Source organism: Pezoporus wallicus, unplaced genomic scaffold, assembly GCF_028554395.1.
Source record: "Pezoporus wallicus isolate ANWC-B61680 ecotype Strahan unplaced genomic scaffold, APGP_CSIRO_Pwel_v1 scaffold_6446, whole genome shotgun sequence".
Taxonomy (NCBI): domain Eukaryota; kingdom Metazoa; phylum Chordata; class Aves; order Psittaciformes; family Psittacidae; genus Pezoporus; species Pezoporus wallicus.
Window position 1 is genome coordinate 428,490 of NW_026636264.1, and position 15,131 is coordinate 443,620.

The window sequence follows — 15,131 nt, forward strand, 5'->3', positions numbered from 1 at the left end:
ATTCTATAATACAGCTGTTAGAGATGCGGACTAAAGTGGCTTCTTTGAAAGTGCTTTACAGGTACAATGACATGTGAGAAAATTATTGCATCTAAAAATGGTAAAACTAGTGACAAAGTTGAATACTAGAAACAGCTTTTCAAACATGCATGCAGTAAGTCATCAAACAGACAGGTCATGCAGCTCTTGAATCCACCAGAATAGAAAATGAAAAAGTAAGGTCAAAAAGCCTGGATTTTTGGACAAAAATGTACCAGTCAACTCATAATGTGGATTTAAGGAATCATCTGGTTTGTTTGTGAAACATATTTTTTCTTATTTTCCTTTACTTTGCTTCTATTTCCTTAAAATATTCCTGTCACAAATGTTTCCTGGAGCTCCCACATGAAATATGGCAGCTTTTAAGTAACACAAAGGCAGAAGAAAGTGAGCTTGCACCCCAACAGAAAGGAGAGAATGAAGCTACAAGCGCACAGTTGGGTTTTAAGTGTATTAGAGTCATCTAAGAAAATTCCTGTCAGTTTGGCTAGTTATACTGTAGTTTTTCCATAACATTTTTTTCCAGAAGAAATGAAGTGTGATACCATGAGCTGCGTTCAAAACCAACTGCTATCGCTGATTTTAGTGGAGTCATTTGGAGGGCAAAGCTAGTGCAGTATTTCTAACTGAAAACAGGTGTTTAGAACAGACAGAAATGGGATGGCCAAACCATAGGTCTATTCAAACTAGTATTAAATGTATTCCACATTTTGGAAAGCAAGTTGCAGCCAAAGTGGTTTGGGTTTAACATAGTGAGCAGGTTTCTGTATTTTACTTTTGCAACAGTTTGACAACATCCAAGGCAATCAATCATGAATTTCAGATAGATCTGATTTCTGAAGAGCTTGTTTTTGCATGCTGTGGTGTAGCTGAGAAATCCATGAGGAAGATTCTTTTCTTTTCCAAACCTGGCTGGTTTTCAACATTTGTAAATTCAGATTGACTCACTTCTAATTAGCAGGCTCATATATATCTACTAACTCAAAGAGAAACTGAAATGCTTTAAAATAAATGTATTCCAAATATTGTTTAACTCTGGCAACCATAGTTTATACACTGTACAGGCAGTGAAATGTCAAAGCACTAAAAAACAGACCTAAGAAACCATTCTGTGGAACTGATACACAACTACACCACAGCAGCTACAGAGCAAAAAATAGCAGAGTGTTCCTATGGTTTAGAGTAGTTCCAGGCAGCTTCTCAATACACTGTCCATACAATCTCTTGCACTTGTTTTTACAAGATGGGAAGCCATGCAAGGATATTTAGGTCAAATAAATAATATATATGTCATAAATAGTACAAGTCAGTGGGTGTGTCCTTGGAGGTTTCTCTTTAATGGACAACATTTGTATCCTGAATATAGATACAAGTGTGTTTTAGCCATTTATATCAAGATGTGCTGGTTTTGGATGGTGTAAAATTGATTTTCTTCATAGTAGCTGGTATGGGGATGTGTTTTGGATTTGTGCTGGAAACAGTGCTGATAATTCAGGGATGTTTTAGTTGTTGCTGAGCAGCGCACACAGAGCCAAGGCCTTTTCTGCTCCTCACACCTCCCCTCCAGTGAGTGGGCTGCAGGTACAAAAGGAGTTGAGAGGGGACACAGCCAGGACAGCTGATCACAGCTGACCAAAGGGGTATTCCAATGCTTTTTGACATTATGCTCAGCATGTAAGCTAGAGGGAAAGTTGGCCGGTGGGGCACCACTTGGGGACTGGGTGGGCATCTGTTGATTGGTGGTGAGTAGCTGTTTTCCATCTGCATCCCTTGTCTTTCTTGGGTTTTATTTCTCTCTCCCTTCTTCGTTATTTTCCTTTTGATTATAATAATTATTATTGTTGTTGTTATTATTAGCAGTATTAGTATTGTTTCAATTATTAAACTGTTCTTATCTCAACCCACAAGTTTGATCACTTTTACCCTTCCAATTCTTTTCCTCTCATCCTGCTGGGGGAGCGAGCAAGTGGCTGTGTTGTGCTTAGTTGCCACTGGGATTAAACCATAACACAAGAATACTAATGATTTGTATCATGCTTCTGTTATTTTATCTATATATCCAGAAGGATGCACTTAGCAAAACAAACAAACAAAAACACTGGAAAAATAAAAATTAAGGGAACACATTCTAGGCATAAATGATAATATCCTGCGTCAGTTACTGGTTGTTAGATCTCTCATAAGCAGGATTCTTATCCACACTTGTCTGGTTACTTAGTGGTGCACAATTTTCTTCTTTCACTAGCCACAGATCCAAATTCATCCTGAAACAAGGACTAAACTTAAGACCAAGTTCATCACTTGAAGAAGAACACTCAAAAAAACATGGCAAGTTAGGAATCAAAATGCAGACAGAGAGGTGGAACCATCCTGAGTACAACGACTGCACATTCTACCTCCTGTTGTATATTTATTTATGGCTTCTTTACATCATCTTCATTTTTTTACATACCTATTCTCTGTCAGCCACCTACTATCAGGGATGACCATGCATTCTCTAACTCACTTCTGCTCACAACTTGTCCTGCTTAGCACACAAGGGAAGAATACAAAAACAGGCTGGTCTCAAGGTGACAATAAATATCCACAGAATTGCTCAAAAACATCTAGGAGGAAGAAGGACTTAAGCTGGAATGGCTACAGTTCATGGCTTTGAGCATTTCTGCTACAGGAATGTTACAGTTGCAAGGACATAAGCAAAGGTACATTTACTTTTTCTCATACAATAGACTCCATATGGGAATTCAGAAACTTCTCATGTTGCAGTAGGTCAGCATTGTACTCCGTCTGACCACTTAGCTCTCTTCTGTCCTGTTTCATGGGCTATAAACCATTGCTGTGCCACAGAGGTTTTGAAAGAGAAAGATGGAAAGAAGAAATGTATCAGTCATTGCATTCATAAATGAGGATGGAGGATTATTTTAGCTTCTGTTCAGGCCATCTTTAGAGTGGTTATTGGCACATATAGCAGCTTTCCTGGGATCAGCTGAAACCCAACAGGTTACAGCAGCCTTTGTAGCAAGACTGCTAAAAGCAGAGCTAGTGGAAGTGACAAAGATACAAAAAGCAAGGCTAGATTCTGCAGTGCTGTGAACGAGTTCGTTACAATGTGTTAAGCTATCAGTATGGGCTAATTTTACACAAAAGCACTAGAACAGCATTACTCTAGATTCAGAAGTGGTGCTTTCCCCTGGGAAAGCTCTCAGGAGAGCCATTTCCGATGGCTTTTGTCCCACCCCCTTCCCTCTCAAACCAGGGAAGGAGTGCTGTATTTCCACCCCTGCCAGAGAGAGAAAAATGAGAGAAAAATCATTCTACTGAGCTTGAAATCCCCAAATGCTTTTAGTGGTTGTAATTTTCCCAGTGAGCAATTTTTAACAGAATAGGCCGATAAAATTACACTGCAAGCCATCAAACTGAAGGATAGAACCTTCATCATAATCAAGCATCATTCTCACAACCGTTTCATCTCTGAATATTCATCTTGAATATTCACTCTTAAAGCAAGGGACAGAGAATGCTGAAGGCATCTACATTCACACTGTATGCAAGAACTCTGTCTATGCTTATTGTGATGAAAAACACTGTATGTACTTATTGGGCACGTATTTACTGTTCCATCAGGGTAAGCCAAGGCCTTCCAGTATTCTCAGTGACATGTGTACAGCAGCTGTACAGTTGTGCTGTTTACACAATTGCTGCATCAGCCCTGAGTTCCCTAACAGAACTGTGGGATAATTAAATATCAGTCAGACACTGAACCCAAAAATGTAGAAGTAACATTGAGCAGTTACAGATTTACAGTCGTGTAAATGAAATCATGATGGACTACCAGCTCCGCTCATCACCCTTTTCTTCCTGAACCTGAATCCTTCTTCCTAGTGCTATTTTTTATTCACATGACTGCTGTGAGTAATGATTTCTCTTATAAATCTTCACAGGTCCAGATACTTAATCACACATCTCCTGCATCCATGACCAGGGTAGCACCCTTACAGACCTGACTTTTTAAGGCTAGCTTTCAATTATCAGCTCTATGGATGCATATTTTACCATTCCTCTTTCCTTCACAGTTTCTAAATGTCAGATGTATAAAGCATTTGACATTTAGGGATATGCCAGCATTATAACAACTCCCCCAAGTTATGACCATGAACTAATTTTCAGACAACACATGCTAATAAGCCCATAATTTTCAAGCCTTAATTTCAACCCTAATATATATAATTTAAAATTATCAATTTAAAGCATTTTAAATTTAAATGTGAACTGTTGCTAGTATAAAAATATCAAATTATAAGCATGATCACTGAAACAAAAATATGAGTGAGCATCTAATTAGCATGTGTGCATATAAATGACATAGTAAGAACTGACACTGGTTACAAATAATTGATTTGTGGCTACATATGTTCTCTGTGAACTTCAGAAATCTGTGACTCAAAATCACTCTCATTACAGAGACTGGCCATCTTAGCTAAAAATATTCTTATGGATGAATAAGCCATGAAAATTAATCACTTTTAAGGCCACAGAAAGAGGTTGTTCTGGGTCACTCCCCAGATAGTAAAATGTTGGAAGCCTGTGATCTAGTTTATTATTCATCATAGCCTATAGTTAGTCCTACAGACATTAAAAATAATTTTCTGTCTCTTCCTGAAACAGAAATTGCTCTTGAGACTTCTGTGGCTCATGAAGCTTGAATGCAGAGTCCAATAATTTGATTAATACTTGTCTGTAAAATAGAAAATGTATTAGTAAATTGTTTATTAGTATTTGAGATGGGCATCCCAAAACAAAACTCATCTCCAAACCTAGCTCTTGAAACTTCAGTATTGCTGCAATCACATGGAAATTCAGAAGTTAATCATTATCAGTATGATTTACAGTACAATTATTCTGAAATGCTTGAGCCCAGCAGTTCTTCAGCAGACCTCAGTAGATGCTTTGATAGTGCAGGAAGGCTAAAGTTAATGTGTAAAAGAGAAGGGCAGAAATTAGCATATAAACCAAAATCAAATCATATGACTATTAAAAAATGTGCTCATAACTGGCTTGCTCCCAGAGGCATGAAAAAACAAATGAATGCCAAATAGTATATGCAATAATTTCCTCATATAAATTAAAATTTCACTGATGTTTAACACATAAAAATATGTTAACAAGGGAGATAAAATTTTACTGTCTTTACTTCTAATGTACAGGACACACATTAAGCAAACTTCATTATGAATACATCTCTAATCACAGCATTTCTTGGCCTGTGTTAAAGGTATTATGTGAAGACTTCTCCATGATTTTGAACAAGCCCCAAATTATTTCCTTCTCAACCCCAGAAAGTTATTATCAATGCTTTATATTTTTATCACTTGGAACAATAGCAAAAAATATTTTTAAGCACCAAAAGAAACCTAACAACATTTACTTCTTTACCATGCTAAAAAAGCAATGCAATATTGCCCATTACAAAGTCTTACTGATTTTTATTATGTTGCTTTCAATATTTAACTTTGGTGAAATTTATACAGTTTATACATTTGTTGCCTAGAGAGCTATTGGAATTGCCATCTCTGGAAATACTCAAACTGGACACGGCCCTGGGTAACCAGCTGTATCACAGGACCTGCTTCCTGCTAGGGTTTGGTCTACAGCACTTCTCAGTACTAAATGTAACATTTCCTGAAGGGTTTTTGCGGAGAAAATGAGCTTCTTGAATTTAAAGCTTGCAAGGCAAGGATCAGTGGAGGTTTGTTAAGAGAGGATTAAAGTGTTGAAAGCACTGCTCCAGGAAAGTGACCTCTGCAAGCAGCTGGAGAAGGCTGCATTTGTTGAGCTTGAATAGAATTATGCTGCAATAATGAGAGACTAGGCAAGACCTATCATCATGCAGATGGTCAAGAAAGGCAGTATCATAATCTAAAGGGCATAGATTAAGTCTGAATGTGAGGAGACAAACAGATCTGAGTTGGAGAGTAATATCTGAAAAACAGGTGGGATGGTGATCAGTGTCCAAGTCAGGAAGTAACTGGGAAAGTCAAGAAAGGAGTGGAGACTAGCCTTGTCAATCTAGGGCGGTTTTATATCATTACTAAATGTGCTCCCTTTCAATAAAGTGGACTGAAAATCTTCTGCTCCTGTCCAGAATTTGTTCCTTCACTCACACAGCCCCTCATAAATATATACATATGTGTGTATATGTGTATATATCTGTCTTAAAGCACAAATTTTAACTTGTCTTTGTCATCATGTCTTGACAGAAAACTGAAAAGCAGTTCTGCTACTGCTCCTCTATAAACATGGTCATATATGGCACCCAGCGCTGGTATGGTAGTAAAATTATTAACATTTAAGATTTGAGAGGTCTGGCTAAGAAGTTTATTCTATCTAAAAGAACATTCCTTTCACGTAAAAGCTAACAAAGATTATTCTAACTCTCTGCATCATTAACTATGATCACTGTTAACAAAGCTTCTGCATGAGGAGTGCATCATGTTGGACAACCCTCACCCAACCTCTGCACATAGCTAACATTTTCCATGGCATGCACTGAAGTACATTTCACCTGGATAATTTTTTAGATGACATTTGTGATTTTACAAACAGTTTCAGGGGTGCCATGCTTTCTTTTGCGGCTTGATCAGCACAGGGGTTTGTTAAGACACCGTAGCAGCGTTGCCTGCAACAGTTGCTAGTTCCTGCATTCAAACATGGTAACATTACCTTTAAGCATTGCTACCACAGTTTCCACCAAGGTACAAGCATAAACATTTAAATCACCCTCCGTATGTCATGGCAATGTAGTCCCCTGCCCTTCTGTCAGAGAAGTTGATTGTCTCATCTATTATAACTGAACACGCTTTTCAGAAATGTTCTCATAAATATTCCCCACATTCTTAAGAGCCATGATGCCCATTAACTCATTTAAAATAACTAGAATTACCAACATACCTCGAATCATTTTCAACTGTGGGATATTACTCTGGCAGCAAGCAGAGCAAGCCAATATAGCTGGAAGCCATCCTCTCCACTTCAACACAGTCAGGATAATGGTCTATAGTACAAACTTTTCCCAGGATAACACACACCTTTTAGTATTTTTGTTATGCTTTTCTTGTGTGCTAAGAACCCTGTGAAATGAGTGCACTGCTCATGTCCTCTGTGGTCTTTTGAAGAACTTCAAGTACTTTGTGGTGGCGTAAAGGAGCTCAGTGTCTCTTGCATTCATCTTTTGTTTTGTTCCCAATAAGCAAATGAAGACTGTCAGGAAAGCACTTTTTGTAGATGTAATAGCCAAAAGTTGCACACAGAAGTAAAAACAAAGTGCATTGTCCTCAGTTCCAGAAAAATCCAGCCATGATAGGTCATCCAAAAATGGAAGAGAAAAAGGTTATTCGAAGTAAATATGCAGAAGAAGCAAATCAGTAGGTTGTGTTAAAGGAAGCAGGAAACAGTCACAGTAGCTACCAAAAAAAGCATGAGATGTACATGCAAGGAAACAGATTATTGTGAAAACACTGAATATTGAGCTCTTTATCAGACAGGAAAGAAAGCAGAAGACAACCCAGAGCAGCCTTGGATGCTGAGATCATTTGGCACTCAAGGGAAAAAGGTTCCCAGACACTCTTTTCTGTTAAATTCAAGAACCATGCAAAACTCTGGTAAAAATACGCTGTAATCCAGTCATCTCTTGATCTTCTTTTAAACTCACTGAAGAGAGTAACTTCTATAAATCCTTCACCAAGAGACATTTTCTAAGGTATTCAGTATAATTTCTGTGAATTTTTCCACTTTGTCTCTCACTTCTCAGTAGCTTTTTAAAACATGTTGACCTGAACTGCACCCAGCTTTCAAACACTGATCTCATTAGTTCCCTATCCAGAAGCAATATTACCTCCCTGTGTCTGTTAATGATTCTTCTTATACCACAGCAGCCCTCTGTGTCACAACTCTGCACAGGGAACTTGTACACAACCAACTACCTCCTGTGCAATGCTTTCCAGTGCTTGAAACCCCATGAAGTAGGTACAATTACATCACCTCCTCTTAGAAATAGTTATGCATTTAGCTAAAAGTATTAAAAAGCAAGTTTTCTGACCAAGCTGTGTGCCCCAAAGCCTCCCTTTCAGTGTGCTGGCTTTCTCTTCACATCCCACTATATCCATCTTTGTAACATGTCCATTCTTTTCCAGCGGTCCTGTAGGTTATTGAGTAATTGTGAGGCTGGCACAGGCTCTGCTGGAAACTAGTGTTGCAAGAGGTTGTAGCAAAACAGGTATTAACCCCCTGCACAAGTATTATAATGAAAATTGGTACTTGTGTTATAATGACATGTGATAAGACAAGTGCCTTTCAAAAATCTGTTGCATCTGTGGAGGAACAAAATATATCTTCCCATTGTAATAACATCATGTCTGTGTGACAAGACTTATTTTCTATTATACTGATATAGATTGGCAAGTGTTCTTTTATTTTCCATTTTCTTTCTTTCCTTCCAAAACGGACAAAGGACTGATTTAAGATAAAGGAATAAACCCAAAGCATTCTCTACATAACCCTGCCTTTAATTATACTCAGAACTATTTTCAGCTTGCCTAGCAGTTCAGAAAATATGAGTGAAGGCTTCAACATTTGGTTCACCAATGGTAGGTAAAATGTGCTATGGAGTGCTCAGGGTGTTCCATTTCAAAGATTCTGAAAAGTCAGTAATAACTGCACAATTTTGTGCATGGGCAGAGTTTGGCTCATTACATGGTCTGAGTGTCTAAATGACACTCATGTAACACTGAAGATTAAATCAAAGTGAAGCTAGCTCCCTGTCAAAATAACAAGAAATGGCAAAGAGGAAGGAATTAAAAAGAAGTGACAAGCGCAGTTACAGAACCTCAAGTCACTTCTCACTTTGCAGGAGGATATCCTTAAGGTAATTAAAGGCAGGCCCAAGCTAGGGAGAGAGCGTTCATAGAGAAGATGGGTGTGCATTTGAAAGCAAAACTTGCCCATATTTATATTGCTATCTAAAATGTTTAATGCTCAGCGAAAGAGGAATTGCAGAGAAAAGCTCAGGAACACAGTAACTGAGCTGTAAGTACTTTAATACTGCCTCAGTGTGACAGAAAAGAAACATTATAACAACTCTTTATACATACGCCTATGGAATTCTATCTATATGCTACCTTGCCACTTTACTGGATGCTTGTTTTTCAACAAATTTTGTGCTTAATAAGTTCATCATTCAAAGCTTTAATGTTTTTCTGATATTTAAAATTCCTATTTCATACCACTGGGGATACTTAAAGATTTTAAATTTCCTGAAAGAAAATTCTAACTAAAACAATTTCTAAAATGCACACAGGCTGCTGTCATATATTTGGGTTCTTCACGCTTCCTTTATACAGCTCACCATTACTACCTAGAAGAGTTGTTACTAGAATATGAACTTTATTAATTTTTTCTTTTTTTAAATACTGTGAGACTGTGTATGGGGAAAAATCCAAAGGAAAAATAACTCCAGATAAGAGTGTACTGAGGACTGCAACTTGACCAGGTGCTCCCTGAGGGTGGTTTTGGTTACTATATGGATTAAAATCTAGGAGCCTATAAAAAGGGATTAAGAATGGTGGGGTTTAGGAAGGAATAAGAGAGGTCTGCTGGATTTGCTGAAGGAAGGCCTGATAGCTGGTAAGGCTCCTGGTGAAGAACATACCAACGTTACTTTGGGATAATATTTTCATCTTTGAACTGTGCTGTTTGGTTTCTATGGACAGCTCTATACTTACTGCATCCCAAAGCCTGATGCTCATACTGTTCAGACCAGGAAGCCACTGGACCAGGTGAGGTTCCATCCATGGTACACAGGATCCTGGAAACAGACTTGCCTCTCAGGAGGACATGGCTGGGGCACGGCCCTGCAGGAGCAGTTTCCATATACTGACAGTCACAGCTACCCAAAGGGAAGAAGTGCATGTGCCTGAACTCATCCAGATCTCCTGGACATGACAGACCACAGACTGCCTGAAGAGTAACCTCCAAAGTATGCCCTTAGATAGATAACATCACTACACCTCATGGCTGATGCCTCAGGATATTGCAGTATTATGCAAAGTCGTATTGTGTTACCCAAGATAGGCAGGAGTGCCGCTGTGCATCACCATGGCAGTCGCAGTATCAGGCAGGGATCCTAGCTCAAGCCCAAACTCCAGCACAGCCTGACCTCTGCTTCTTGTTCCAGCACCAAGCTATTCTGTGCTAGCTGGGTCAGCAAACATCATCTGTAATCAGCATGCCCCTGAGAGACAGACAAGAATCAGTAGCAAGGCAGTGGTGCAAGAGGTCTTTAATGACAACCATCACTAATTTTTGCATCTGTTAATATTTACAGTGCCTAAAAAGAGATTTTCTTCAAAATTACAACTATTCTGTAGTGCTACAGGGTGAAATCCATGCCTGTGCCATCTGCCCTAATGACGACAGTCCCCCATCTCACTAAAAAGTGACAAAGTGGCAATACAGTATACAAGCATTCGCTTGTTTATAACGTGTTGTAATTGGAATGGAAATCATCCGCAAATTAACTAAGTGAATAAACACAGCTCTCCAAAGTTATAAATTAAAATATTTAATTGAAATGCTGGTCTTCTCCATTTGTGAAACAAATGTTAAAACAGGATGAAGAAAAGCTTTTGCATTTTTTAATGCCACCATTCTAAATGTAAGAGTGCCAGTGCTGAAACACACCAAATATACTCACTATAGATCACAAGAAAGCTTTTGTTACACTATCACACATAAGAAATCAGTGGATAAAACAGGAAGACAGCAATCAGCAGCAAGGTAATATCCATTTTTAATCCATGTTATAAAGCAGATGGGTCACCAGAAAGATGAATGAATCATCGGGAGTCAGCAAGGTTTCACAACAGCTGGGGTAGACCTGAATGGAGGATGTACACATGCTGATGCTGTTACCCAGCAAGGGAGAAGGAAAACTTCTCTTCAGATTCCAGTCACTCACCAGGGCCAGATTCTCCAAAGTGCTTTAGATACATGGTGGTGTAAACGAGGACAAAGCATGTTTTCTTAAAATGGCCTAGGCTCCTCTAAAGACCAACTCATCCCGCTATTTTGATATATCCTGGAGGACATGCTTGTCTCCACTGACAAACAGTGGACCCTGGGAGACTATCCTGTGCATGCAAACATGTATATCTGGTGTCTGAAGCTGTTCGGTGCTCCTCTGACCCAGTTGCTTCTTTGCAAGTTCAGCCTCTAACACACTCAAGCCCCACTGGGTTGCCTGCACTACCCAGTATGTAACAGCTCTGCAAATCTGGCCATGTGTCCCTAATATCACCTTCTGAAGAAAGCAGGCATCCCCATGCCCAGGCTTCCTCAGCAGGCTCTCTGCATGCTGTTAGGTGCTACCTGCTCTAGACCTTATACTGTGCATCCCTGCTTTAAATCTCTTATATTGTCATTTTCATATGAATCACAGCATCACAGAACAGTTGAGTCTTTCAGGCGCCTCTGGAGACGGTCTGGTCCATTCTGGTTCTCAAAGCATGGTCAGTCAGGAGCATGCCATCAGGTTTTGAGTATCTCCAGGGATGACTAAACACCCCCAGTTCCCTCAGCTGCTCCTCATAGCACCTGTGCTCCAGACCCTTCACCAGCTTTGTTGCCCTTTTATGGACCTGCTCCAGCACCTCAGTGTCTGTCTTGTAGTGAGGAGCTCAGAACTGAACACAGGATTTGAGGTGCGGCTTTACAAGTGCTGAGTACAGAGGGATGATCACTGCCCTGGCCCTGCTGGACACACTGTGTCTGATACAGGCCAGGTGCCATTGGCCTTCTTGGCTGCCTGGACACAAGCTGGCTCATGTTCAGCAGCTGACAATCAGCACCCTTAGGTCCTTTTCCACTGAGCAGCTTTCCAGCCACTCTTCCCCAGGTCTGTAGCATTGCATGGGGTTGTTTTTCTTTCATGCGCCTACTAAGAGTGCAAAGATGACAATAGTCTTACAGTGAGTGTTCAGTGCCACTTGACTTCACCTCCATATACTCTGAACACTGAACAAGCGACTTATGAGAAAAAGAGGCTCAGGGGGGACCTTATTGCTCCCTACAACTGCCTGTACTTAGGATGGAGTGAGAAGGTGGCCTGACTCCTCTCCCAAGTAACAAGAGATAGGATAGGAGGTAATTGCTTCGAGCTGCACCAGGGGAGCTTTAGATAGGGTATTAGGAAAAATGTATTAATTGAACGGGTGATCAGGTATGGAACAGGCTGCCCAGGGCAGTGGAGGAATCACCGTCCCTGGAAGCGTTCAAAACCCGTGTAGATGAATCCCTCAGTGACATGCTTTAGTGGTGGTCTTGGCACTGCTGGGAGTCGATGCTCTTAAAGGTCCTTTCCAAGCTAAATGATGCCATGATTATAACTTCTGTGGGCAACACGGGCGATCCAAACCCTCCTTCGCCTCAGGGCGGTCGCGGCGGTACCTCAGGGGTCAGGGGTGGGAGGGGGAGAGGGGCGGGGAAGAGCGGGGGGGGGGGGGGTGCTCCTCCCGCTCTTCCCCGCCCCTCTCTCTCCCCTTCCCCCCCCCCCAAACCTCGAGCGCGCGGCGCGGCGGGAAGCACCTGCGCAGGCGCGCGCGCAGGGGCGGGGGGCGCGCACCTGCGCTGCGCCCTCGGCCTCGCGCCGTGAGGGCGGCGGGCTGCCGCTTCGAAGGGATCGCGGCAACCCTCTGTTGTTGTTGTTTTTCCTCCTCCTCCTTCTTCTTCTTCTTCTTCCTCCTCCTCCTCCTCCTCCTCTTCCTCCTCCTTCATTCCTTCCTCCGACCCGCCGGGGGAAAGCCCAGGTGACCGCCGCCGGGGGGTATGTGGTGGGGTGTGTGGTGTGTGTGGTGTGTGTGTGGTTTTCGCGTAGAGTTTATAAGTTCTCCCCCCTCGTCAGCCCGGGCGGGGTTTCCTCACAGGGGGTCGGTGAAGGATATACCCCCCCCCCCCCCCCCCGACCGCTCCCTCCGTGACTGAAATAACCCCACTTTGAAATGGTGGCTGCTGAATAACGGGGTTTACAGCGCCCCGCAGCCGGTCCCCACCCCAAATTGCAGCACTTGGGCGGGGGTTTGCTGTTCTATGGGCTCCTTCCCATGCCTGTGCCTTCTGTCTATGCAGGTGAAGGGAATTGCCGTTAGGAGCACTCAGCCTCCGTGTGTGAGTTCTTTTAGCGGATAATCTCGGGCAGTTTAAAATACCCCTCTCTGTTTTGTTTGTTTGGTTTTTATTGTCACGTTTATGTAACAAGTGCCTGCCTGCACATTTAGGCTGGTGGTGTTGTCTAGGGCATTGCATGCTCTGGGGGTGCTGTGTCCAGTGCTGTGTCTGAACATTAAAAACCATGTCTTTCTGTTGGAGAAGACAGGGGTTAAAATGAATGAAGATCTGAAGGTTAATTTGAGCTGGCTGCCTCAGGATCATGTAGAAGCCAGCTCTACCGAGAATACCTCAGCCACAGGCTCCTCCCTGGTTCCTGTCGTAGACCCAGAGCCAGAGCTTTTGGTAAACCCCTGGGACATTGTCTTGTGTACTTCAGGGACCCTTATCTCCTGCGAAAATGCCGTTGTGGTTCTTATAATTTTCCATAACCCCAGTCTTCGTGCCCCCATGTTCCTCCTGATAGGCAGCCTGGCGCTGGCAGATCTCTTAGCAGGCATTGGACTGATCATCAATTTCGTTTTTGCATACCTTCTGCAATCAGAAGCTACGAAACTGGTTACGATTGGACTGATTGTTGCCTCTTTCTCAGCATCTGTCGGCAGCTTGCTGGCTATTACTGTTGACCGTTATCTCTCACTGTATTACGCTTTGACTTACAATTCAGAGAGGACTGTCACTTTTACCTATGTCATGCTTATATTGCTCTGGGGAGCGTCTATCTGTGTTGGACTGCTGCCTGTAATGGGCTGGAACTGCCTCAGAGATGAATCCACCTGCAGTGTTATCAGACCACTCACTAAAAATAATGCAGCTGTTCTTTCGGTCTCTTTCTTGCTTATGTTTGCCCTCATGCTGCAGCTCTACATTCAGATCTGTAAAATCGTGATGCGCCATGCCCATCAGATTGCCTTGCAACACCATTTCCTGGCCACTTCCCACTATGTGACCACCCGAAAAGGAGTGTCTACTTTGGCCATTATTTTGGGGACTTTTGCTGCTTGCTGGATGCCTTTTACGCTTTATTCTTTAATAGCAGATTACACCTACCCTTCTATATACACCTATGCCACCCTCCTGCCAGCTACCTACAATTCCATCATCAATCCTGTAATATATGCTTTTAGAAACCAGGAGATACAGAAAGCACTTTGGCTCATCTGTTGTGGCTGTATTCCTTCTAACCTGTCTCAGAGAGCAAGATCACCCAGTGATGTCTGATTGGCAGCTGGGAGGACGCTCCTTAATGTGTTACTTTCCAGGCGTTCTCGCGATGCTGTTGTTGGTTTAGTTGTATTCATTAAATGGTGTGTGATGGGTTCATATCAAAACCACAGGATGCACTGACCTTTTTATAAACAGAAAACCCCAGTGACCAAAATGAATAGAATGATTTAAGGATGATTTCCAAAATCAAAATCATCAGTGTTCTCACAGATTTATAATGTTGCTCAGGGTCTTTTTGTTATCTTACCCAGACTTTGTCATGTTTGCCATGATTTTATGTTCAGTTTGTTAATTAAAGGTAGATTGAAACAGCATACCTCCTTTGAAATTTTTGTGTGGTTGGGTTTAGTCATACTACATGTTACAGCCTATTGTCATGGTATTTTTTTCCCCTCTAATTCTTTTTAAAACAGAAGGAGAAAAAGAAACCCCAAGTCCTGTTACCACATTTATGTATCATCAGAATATTCTTCAAAATAATGGCCAATTGTACTGATTCATCTGGTATTTATTGTCATAATCTCAGTGCAACAAATTTGCTCTGAGGAACTAACTGTATAGCTTTTTCTTTTACATCTTTGCATGAATTAGTTTGGTAATTGTTTTAAAGGGTTACCTGTTATCTCCTGAGTTCTGCTGGCTGTTAAAAC

The 15,131-nt window shown here is 41.4% G+C and overlaps 1 protein-coding gene across 3 annotated transcripts; it reads left to right on the plus strand.

Annotated features, from left to right (window-relative positions):
- Positions 1 to 12,757: 12,757 nt before the first annotated feature.
- GPR12 (G protein-coupled receptor 12) lies at positions 12,758 to 14,795 on the plus strand. 3 transcript variants are annotated; one of them, XM_057399582.1, is made up of 2 exons: positions 12,758 to 12,896; positions 13,459 to 14,795. In XM_057399582.1, the coding sequence occupies exon 2, from the start codon at positions 13,471 to 13,473 to the stop codon at positions 14,473 to 14,475; it is 1,005 nt and encodes a 334-aa protein (XP_057255565.1). In that variant the 5' UTR covers positions 12,758 to 12,896; positions 13,459 to 13,470; the 3' UTR covers positions 14,476 to 14,795. The 3 variants fall into 3 exon arrangements, with proteins under 3 accessions (XP_057255565.1, XP_057255567.1, XP_057255566.1); XM_057399584.1 differs by having other exon boundaries at positions 12,770 to 12,896; positions 13,463 to 14,795; XM_057399583.1 differs by having other exon boundaries at positions 12,822 to 12,896; positions 13,216 to 14,795.
- Positions 14,796 to 15,131: the final 336 nt, after the last annotated feature.

Bases quoted from the DNA above. Each gene is read 5' to 3' on its own strand.
- GPR12 (XM_057399582.1), top strand. From the start codon at position 13,471: ATGAATGAAGATCTGAAGGTTAATTTGAGCTGGCTGCCTCAGGATCAT.